Consider the following 10,611-nt stretch of genomic DNA (forward strand, 5'->3'; position numbering starts at 1 on the left):
TTTAATCGGGCAGAGATGACCGTGGGAACAATTCAAGAGGGAACCAAATGGGATGTAAGTCCGATCCAAGATGTGCCATTGTTTGTGAAAGGCGCCCCGAGTTCAGAAAATGTAACTTTATTTGTTCCCAAGGTCACGATATTGGAAGTTCTCTCTAATGTTCCAAGCCCAAAGTTGTATGTCCTTGGAGTCTACCCCATCACAAGACAGAAACAGGGCAGTACAAACGGTATAACAAAGCTGATCATAATCAGACCTGCCATGTAACCCCCTGTGACAAATACAAAAACCATTCCTTGGAACTACAACAAAACTGTGATGACGTACAAAGGCAAGGAAATCATAGAAGAAGTGGGGGAAACTGGAGGTTTGACTCGATCAGGGAAGTGTTACTCTCTAGAGGAGCTGAGGAAGGTCAAGAAAATCAGAGAGGGACAATTGCCAATAAAGAAATCTGTCATGGAAGAAGAGGCAGAAGAGTTTTTGAAAAAGATGAAAGTTCATGACTACTCAATCATTGAACAGCTAAGAAAGACTCCTGCCCAATTTTCTCTACTATCTCTGCTCCTACACTTAAAAGAGCATGCACGTGTACTAATCAAGACCTTAAACGAGGCACATGTCTCAGAGAAGACCACAGTGAATGAGTTGGAGAAGATGGCCAATAGATTTTTCGAGGTAAACAGAATCTCCATTACTGATGATGAACTTCCCGAGGAAGGATCCGGGCACAATAGGGCTTTGCACTTGGTCGTCAAATGTGAGGGGCATTATGTAAAGCAAGTCATGGTCGATAGAGGCTCGAGTGTAGATGTATGCTCTCTCTCTACTTTGCAAGGCATGAAGATCAACACAGACAGAATCCGACCCAGGAATGTTCGCATCCGGGCTTTTGATGGTTCAACGAGAGATACCATTGGGGAGATCAACCTCACTATGACGATTGGGCCGGTTGACTTTGAAATTGTCTTCCAAGTAGTGGACATGGAAACTTCTTATAACTTTCTTCTTGGAAGGCCATGGATACATATGGCTCGAGCTGTGCCATCCACATTGCATCAGATGGTCAAGTTCGAACACAATAGGCAAGCGATTATTGTTCACGGAGAAGACGAGTCATCCATTTATAAAGACCCGTTAATCCTGTGCGTTGAGGCCAAGGAAGGGTGTGAGTCCATTGTCTATCAAGCTTTCGAAGTGGTTTCTGTGGACCATGTTAAGGAAGAAAAGCCCATTTTGCATCCTCTCTTTCCACCACATCTATAATGGTGGCTGCGATTATGATGAGACAAGGTTATGAGCCAGGGAAAGGCTTGGGGGCATCATTGCAAGGAATTTCAGAGCCTATTTCTCCGTTCGGTAATCGGGATACTTTTGGCTTAGGCTTCAGGCTAACACAAGCAGACAAAAACAAAGCCAAGCACCACAAAAAGCATGGATGGGTCTTGCAACAACCTATCCCTCACATTTTCTACACTTTTGTCAAGCCACGACTCCAAGAGGTTCAAAATTCCTCGGCGCATGCAAACATTAATGAAATTTGCCATGACCTCAGTTAGATGTTTTCTGAAGTGAATATGATCCAGGCCGGTGAAGGCACTAGTCGTGCCGATATGCAACTAATTGACCCAGACACCATGCTCACCAACTAGGAAGCAACTCCTCTCCCCACAAGGAAGGAGTCTTGGTAGTTTGCTTTTGCAGCTTCTTTTTTGTATTTTTGGGTTACTTTCAGGGTTGTAATCCAAACATCTCAGTGTGATTGTTTTATTTTAATGTTAACCCTTCTATCCTTTCGAATTCAATGAATGCAGCTCAGTTTCGTATTAAGTTTTGTATCTTTCCCTTTTCCTAATTCCTGTCATTTTATTTCCATTTCAGTTTTGTTAATGTCGGCTTTAATAACATGACATGCATGAGGAATTCACGCCCAGATCTTAAAAAGTTGTCTAATATCGAAATAATGTATCAAGAGGTGGAATATGATGAAGATGAGGTTGTTGAGGAAATAAAAAGAGAGTTGGAACAATTTGAAAACAAGCCTAAGCCCAACCTCAATGAAACTGAGCCAATTAATATCGGAAGTTTTGAAGAAATTAGAGAAATGAAGATAAGCATTCACACCGAACAGAAAACCAGAGATGCTTTGATTCAACTTTTATTTGAATACAGAGATGTGTTTGCTTGGTCTTACGATGATATGTCGGGTTTAAGTGTCGATCTAGTAGTTCATGAGCTTCCTACGTATCCTGATTTTCCACCAGTCCAACAAAAGCAACGAAAATTTAAAACAGGTGTGAGTGACAAAATCAAAGAGGAAATAATGAAGCAACTGAACGCCAATGTGATCAGAGCTGTCCGATACACCACCTGGGTGGCGAATGTTGTGCCTGTGCCGAAGAAAGATGGAAAGACCAGAGTCTGTGTTGACTACAGGGACCTGAACAAAGCAAGTCCAAAGGATAATATTCCTTTGCCAAATATCCACATTCTTGTAGATAATTGCGCAAAGCATGAGATACAATCATTCGTGGATTGCTATGCTGGGTACCACCAAATTCTAATGAATGAAGATGATGCAGAAAAAACTGCTTTTACCACTCCATGGGGTACTTATTGTTACAGGGTCATGCCACTCGGTTTAAAGAATGCAGGGGCAACTTACATGAGGGCCATGACCACCATTTTTCACGACATGATGCATAAAGAGATTGCAGTATATGTCGATGATGTCATCATAAAATCAAAGACACATGCTGATCACGTGTGCGATTTGAAAAGTTCTTCGAACGGCTTAGAAGGTATGACCTTAAGCTTAATCCAGCCAAGTGCACATATGGGGTTCCATCTGGGAAACTCCTCGGTTTTATAGTCAGCCGAAGAGGCATTGAACTGGATCCATCTAAGATAAAATCCATTCGAGATTTGCCACCTCCGAAGAACAAAAAGGAAGTCATGAGTTTACTCGGGAGGTTGAACTACATCAGTAGGTTCATTTCTCAGCTCACAACCACATGCGAGCCCATCTTTAAGTTGCTAAAAAATGATGTCGCTATCAAGTGGACGGACGATTGCCAAAAAGCCTTTGACAGGATCAAAGATTATCTGTCAAAACCCCTTGTACTGGTCCCACCTGAACTTGGTAGGCCTTTGTTTTTTTATCTATCAGTGATGGATAATTCCTTTGATGTGTTCTGGGGCAACATGATTCAACATGTAAAAAGGAACAAGTAATCTACTATTTGAGCAAGAAGTTCACCAATTATGAGGTTAAGTACACCCTTTTAGAAAGGACATGTTGTGTCTTGACTTGGGTCGCTCAGAAGCTGAGACATTATTTTTTGGCCTACACTACTTACCTCATATCCAGAATGGATCCTTTGAAGTACATCTTCCAAAAGCCAATGCCCACTGGCAGGCTCGCAAAATGGCAAATCCTACTCACAGAGTTCGACATCGTCTATGTCACTCACACCACGATGAAAGCATAGGCTTTGGCAGATCATTTTGCAGAGAATCCAGTTGATGATGAGTACAGGCCACTTACCACATACTTCCCAGACGAAGAGGTCAACTCAATAGAGGAAGTAGTTTCAGACGATCACCCTGTATGGAAAATGTATTTTGATGGGGCTGTCAACATCAAAGGAGTTGGGATCGGGGCAATCCTCATCTCACCTATTGGACATCATTACCCTGCAATAGCCCGACTTCGGTTCTTCTGTACCAATAATACGGCAGAATACGAAGCTTGTATCATGGGTTTGAAAATGGCCATCGATCTGGATGTGCATGAACTATTGGTTATGGGAGATTCTGACTTGATTATCCGACAAGCCCAAGGTGAATAGGAGACTCGAGACATCAAGCTTATTCCGTACAGACAATGTGTGCGAGACTTGAGCAAAAGATTCAGATCCATCGAGTTCAGGTACATTCCCAGGTTTCACAACGAGCTAGCTGATGCCTTGGCCACTTTAGCCTCGATGCTCCCTTATCCAGGCAACACTCATGTTGACCCACTAGAAATCCAAGTTCGGAATCATCACGGTTACTGCAATACAATCGAGACAGAACCAGATGGTGAAACATGGTATCATGACATCAAACGATTCCTGAAAACAAGAGAATATCCAGAGCATGCCAAAGGAGATCAAAAAAGAACTATAAGGCGGCTCGCCAATGGTTTCTTCCTGAATGGGGAAATTCTGTACAAGAGGACCCCAGATTTAAACTTGTTGAGATGCATAGGTGCTACAGAAGCAGAGTGGATCATGAGTTAAGTGCATTCAGGGGTATGCGGACCTCACATGAATGGATATGTTTTGGCAAAGAAGATTCTGCGGGCAGGGTATTATTGGCTTACTATGGAGCGAGATTGCTTCAGATTTGTTCGCAAGTGTCACCAATGCCAGATTCATGGTGATCTGATTCACTCGCCTCCTTCGGAGTTGCATCCCATGTCCTTTCCTTGGTCGTTCATTGCTTGGGGAATGGATGTCATTGGGCCAATCGAGCCAAAGGCTTCAAATGGGCATAGATTCATTTTGGTTGCAATTGATTACTTCACCAAGTGGGTGGAGGCTGTCACTTTCAAAGCAGTCACCAAGAAAGCAGTGGTAGATTTCATTCACTCCAACATCATCTGTCGCTTTGGTATCCCAAAGACCATTATCACTGACAATGCAGCCAATCTAAATAGTCATTTGATGAAGGAGGTATGCGAACAATATAAAATCATGCATCGCCATTCTACCCTTTACCGGCCAAAAGCCAATGGAGCCATTGAAGCGGCAAACAAGAACATCAAGAAGATTCTTCGGAAGATGATCCAAGGTTCCAGGCAATGGCATGAAAAGCTGCCTTTTGCTCTTTTGGGATACCACACGACTGTTCGCACATCTGTTGGTGCAACTCTGTATCTGCTTGTATATGGAACTGAAGCTGTAATACCCGCTGAAGTCTAAATTCCCTCTCTCCGAATTATTATGGAATCAGAGATTGAAGACACTGAGTGGGTCAAGACCCGATTAGAACAACTGATGTTGATCGATGAAAAACGGCTAGCAGCAGTGTGTTTTGGCCAGTTGTACCAGCAAAGAATGGCACGCGCTTACAATAAGAAAGTGCACCCAAGGCAGTTTGAGGTAGGCCAGCTGGTGTTGAAACGCATCCTTCCACACCAGGTGGAAGCTAAAGGAAAGTTCGCCCCGAACTGGCAAGGACCCTACATATCAAGAAAGTGTTACCAAAAGGGGCTTTGCACTTGGCAGATGAAGAAGGACGGGTACCAGACATGACTATTAACGCAGATGCAGTCAAAAGATATTATGTCTAATATATACCCACTGTAGAATTTCATGCATTGATTTTCTCAGATTGAAGTGACAAAGGCTATCATTTGCTCGCTACTCCAAATAGGTGTCACCCTTTTGTTAAGCCTTTTGATCCGTATTTGTCTACCTGTGTACTTGAAAAAAAAAAGCAAAAAAGCCAAAACAAATCCTTGCATTGAACTACATGAGACCTGATTCCGAAAGGATACGTAGGCAGCCTTACCCTGGTTCAGTCCCATCAGAACAAAAAACCCATATTCCTAGTACTCCAAAACTGGGGCAGAAGTTTGTTTTATTTCACGGTTTTTCTATAAAAACGGTTTCCAAAAGTTGTAATTTGTTTCAAGGTTCATTTCGCCTTTTTACCTTTTAAGAGTTTCTGATCGATATGTTTGAGAATGTTTGAAGTTCACATGCCAAGGGCGTTGGGTAACCTCCCTCATGCAGTATCTTAGTCAACAAAAATATGAGAGAGTCTTATCAGTGAAAACCTGTACGGGCACTATAAGGCAACAGTGAACAAAGAGATAAGAGAGTCTTATTGGTAAAAACCCAGATGGGCACCATAAGGCGACGGTTAGTAGAGAAATGAGAGAGGTTAGTTAACGAAAACCTGCAAAGGGCGCTACTAGCCGAATAAGGGTCTTCGATTCTACGGCATGAGCACAACCAAGACAAATTCAAGATGAGCATTTGCGGCAGATTTTGAGAATTAGACAGATTAGACAGATCAGGCGTCCAGTCCAAAATGCATGTCATCATTCATTGAAGTCGGCACATACCTCTAGATAAGTCTCCATATTCCTTTCCGCGAAAGGGACACCTTTTGTTTAAGCACAATTCTTTTTCCCTTCCAATTATTATTCTATTTTTACCCATAATTTTTCTTTGAGTCCCTTTCGGTCTAATCCTGCATCAAAATCGAAGCAAAGAAAGGGCTGCAAAATTAGATACAGTTTCCCTGTAATGTCAAGCACAATTTGGGGCATATATGGCATTGACGAAGGCACAAATACATATGTGATCTCATTTGATAAAGCGAATAAAGTGTCTCAAAGAAACTGAAAAGGTCGCCTAAGGAAAACCTGCTTCATAAGAAAAGTTGATAAGCACTACGGACACAAACTGATACTGGGTGCAAGACAACTGAGCTTGATTTTAAAGAAAAAATAGCCTTGCCTTAGAGACAAGGGTAGCGGTACCATGGACATCTCGTTACCACGCTGACAGAATAGGTTCTTCGACAGCAGTAGCCGTGAACCAAGCTACTCAGGGCATCAAGGCCACAAACCAACCACCACTTTGAAAACTCACAAATTTTTCTTTGTTTGAAGCAGGAACAAAGCATGCAGAATGGTGATTCTAAAATAACGAATGTCACAAAACATAAGTTCCTTAAAATCTCCATTTTTCTTTTACTTTTGGCATACGTCACTATTGTTCCCACCTCTTATTTTTACGTAGCTTAACCCAGGTAGAACCTTTTCGCCTAGGGGGATCCAGCTCATATTTTCGGGTAGAAGTACTTTTCGCTCAGGTTATTTTACATTAGCTTAACCCAGGTAGAACATTTTACCCTAGGGGGATCCAACTCATAGTTCCGGGTAGAAGTACTCTTCGCTCAGGTTATTTTTACGTAGCTTAACCCAGGTAGAACCTTTTCGCCTAGGGGGATCCAGCCCATAGTTCCGGGTAGAAGTACTCTTCGCTCAGGTTATTTTTATGTAGCTTAACCCAGGAAGAACCTTTTCGCCTGGGGGATCCAGCTCATATTTCCGGGTAGAAGTACTATTTGCTCAGGTTTGTTTTTACATTAGCTTAACCCAGGTAGACCCTTTTCGCCTAGGGGGATCCATCTCATATTTTCGGGTAGAAGTACTCTTCGCTCAGGTTGTTTTACATTAGCTTAATCCAGGTAGAACCTTTTCTCCTAGGGGGATCCAGCTCATAGTTCCGGGTAGAAGTACTCTTCGCTCAGGTTATTTTTACGTAGCTTAACCCAGGTAGAACTTTTTTGCCTAGGGGGATCCAGCTCATATTTCCGGGTAGAAGTACTCTTCGCTCAGGTTGTTTTTACATTAGCTTAACCCAGGTAGAACCTTTTCGCCTAAGGGGATCCATCTTATAGTTCCGGGTAGAAGTACTCTTCGCTCAGGTTGTTTTTACATTAGCTTAACCCAGGTAGAACCTTTTCGCCTAGGGGATCCAGCTTATAGTTCCGGGTAGAAGTACTCTTCGTTCAGGTTGTTTTACATTAGCTTAACCCAGGTAGAACTTTTTCGCCTAGGGGGGTCCAGTTCATAGTTCAGGTTATTTTTATGTAGCTTAACCCAGGTAGAACCTTTTTCGCCTAGGGGGATCCAGCTCATTGTTCCGGGTAGAAGTACTCTTCGCTCAGGTTGTTTTACATTAGCTTAACCCATGTAGAACCTTTTTGCCTGGGGAGATCCGGCTCATAGTTTTCGGGTAGAAGTACTCTTCGCCTAGATTTGCTTTTGTTAGTTTAACCCAGGTAGAACTTTATCACCCAGGGGGATTCAACATTTTTTTTTGGTCAGTAATACAGGGTGCCAACCCCTGGTTATATTTCCTTTTCAATAATACATGGCACCAACCCCTGGTTACATTTCCTTTTCAGTAATATATGGTGTTAACCCCTTGTTACATTTCCTTTTCAGTAATACATGGCACCAACCCCGGGTTACATTTCCTTTACCATTATAGGGTACGCTAATCCCTAGCTGAGCTTTCCAACAGAGGGTCTCCACTCCCTAGTAGACTTTTAGTATAGATATAGGGCCCACTCCCTAATCCCTTTTTCTCAAGGATACACAATCCTGATTTTATTGCTTTCAATAAAGAAGTAGTTTAGAATTTTGTTACAATAACTCACGAAATGTTTTTAGTGAAAACTAGGGCAGAACAATTTCGTTCGTTTATTTGCTTTGGTGTCTGAGCAGGTTTTACCTCGAGGCACAGGGTTCGAGATGCCCAAAGAATGAGTCTCAATCCAGAATAAAGAAAAAGGAAAAGAAGTGAATCCAAAGTGCAGAAGAGAAGGAAAGATGTGGATTGCTCAAGACATAGTTGAAGTCACAAGCTCTGCATGTTCCGTTTTGATCTGAAAAGCCGAAGAAGAATGAACCAGCGGTTGCAGCTAACGAGCATCAAGATTCAGATCAGAGCCTGTAGGAAGAACCATCCAAGACTCAAGATCAAGCTTCAGTAGACTCATAGATAGAAATCTTGTAACTCATAGTTGATAGGCTTGTTCAGTTTTTTTTTATGTAATAACAGACTTACGGACCGGAGACTTGACGGAACCTCACTCGACTTTTCAACTCATCATTCCACAGTTCTCCTTGAACTACACGCGACCTGATTCCCCTATAACCCGGGATATGTAGGTTGTCCAAAACCAAGACTCGGTTGCACCCTTTCTCTTTTCTCTTATCCTTATTTCTTCCCTTTTGAATAAAGATATGTTCAAAAATTAGTTACATGGCTCACCTTATCTTTGCTCGAAAACTCTTCATGTTTCCAAACAAAGAGGGGCAGCTGTGAGCACCTAATTTTTGACAATATTTAATTTTGTCACTTCTTCTATGTAAATATTTTTGGGGTTTTAACCTACAATTTTTAGCTTTGTTACACTTTTTATTATAGGGTAAAAATACAAAATTTTAAAAGGTGAATTATTACTATTACTATTATTTTAATTTATTTTTTATTTTTAAAATAATAAAAAATATCCGAAAAATATTTAAAAAAAAATTTAATTTTCGGATGAGATATAAAAAATAAGAAAAAGGGAAGTATGGAATAAAAGAATAAAAGTAAAAGTGGGTGGAATTCTCTTTTAAAAAGTAAAAGAAAGTGAAAAATTAAAAGTAAAGTTTTGTGAAAATTTTTAAAAAATAAAAAGTAAAGAAAGTTGGAATTAAAAAATAAATATTAATGTAGCTGAAAATTAAAAAAAATTAAAGTAAAATAAAGTAGAATTTTTATAAGAAAAGCAAAAGAAAGTGGATTATTTTTTTAAGAAAAGTAAAATAAGTGGAATCCTCTTTTAAAAATAAAACAAAAGTGAGATTTTAAATAAGATAAAAGTAATTAAAATTGGAATTTAAAAAATAAAAGTAAATAAAGGTGGGATTTCTTTTTATAAAAAAGAAAAGCAAATTGTAAGTGGAATTTCTTTTAATTAAAAAATAATAAATTATTTTTAAAAAAAATCTGAAAAATTTCGAAAATTTTGCTATAAATAGAAGAGAAAATCTGAGGAGAAAAGGGAGAAAGGAGAGAAAAGAGGGGAGAATTGAGAGAAACAATTTTTTTTCTTCTTCTACGCTACGACAATTTCTACTCGTGTTGTTCTTTATTCCTCTTTCTTTCGAAAATTTTCAGCAATTCAACACCCCAAAACCCAACAAAAAATACTTCAAAACATCCCCTTTTACACGCCAAAGAGTGGTGTTAACAGTCGAGGTCGAGGATTCCGTTGGAACTCTGTTCACCGGCTTTGATGACCATCTTTGCTTATGCTTGTTCGGCGTTCGTCTGAGTTATTGCACATATTCTTGGAGACTCATTTAATTGGAAATCTTGCATTAAAAGGTTTATTCTTCCCTCTCTTTTTTTATCTTATTTTATGTGATTTTATTTATTTATCTTTAAACTTTATAAATAATAATGTAAATCAATCCTTAAATGTTATATGTTTAATCATGTTTCTGAAAATATAGTATTTAAACTTGCTAAAAGTTTGGAAGATTTGGACACTAATAAGTTTAGGCTTCAATTGTTGGGATGTAGGGTATTGGTATATGATAATTTATTTATTCAAATATCTAAAATCATACACTTTTTCCACAAACAATTCCATAACTTTTGGCCTTACAATAATCTTAAATTAGTTTAGGAAAATACTTCAAGTGCGCTAGTTTATTTAGGTGCGCTTTAAATAATTAAATATCATGGCTATGTGTATGGTCTCCGTGGCATAATTGTGATATGTAACAAAATAAGTATTAGAACGCGTAACTTATTTCAAGATAACTTTTTTTCATAATTTTAATCAAGCAATAAAGCGGACATAGGTAAAAGATGAGAACCAATAAAACACAAGTTATCCAAAAAGTAGTATAAGCCAAATATAGTCAATAAAGCGACCGTGCTAGAATCACGGGACTCGGGGAATGCCTTACAGCTTCTCCCCGGTTAACAGAATTTCTTATCCGGACTATGTTTTCGCAGATCAATAATAAAAGAGTCA

The 10,611-nt window shown here is 39.8% G+C and overlaps 1 protein-coding gene across 1 annotated transcript; it reads left to right on the forward strand.

Annotated features, from left to right (window-relative positions):
- The first annotated feature begins 1,265 nt into the window (after window positions 1-1,265).
- LOC138873899 (uncharacterized) lies at window positions 1,266-4,283 on the forward strand. Its single transcript, XM_070152386.1, has 6 exons — window positions 1,266-1,502; window positions 1,736-1,758; window positions 1,882-2,453; window positions 2,499-2,801; window positions 3,502-3,843; window positions 4,003-4,283. Exons 1-6 carry the CDS (start codon window positions 1,266-1,268, stop codon window positions 4,281-4,283), a joined length of 1,758 nt encoding a protein of 585 aa, XP_070008487.1.
- The last annotated feature ends 6,328 nt before the right edge of the window (window positions 4,284-10,611 follow it).

The sequence above is a fragment of the Nicotiana sylvestris genome, chromosome 7 (genome assembly GCF_000393655.2).
Source record: "Nicotiana sylvestris chromosome 7, ASM39365v2, whole genome shotgun sequence".
NCBI classification, from domain to species: Eukaryota; Viridiplantae; Streptophyta; class Magnoliopsida; order Solanales; family Solanaceae; genus Nicotiana; species Nicotiana sylvestris.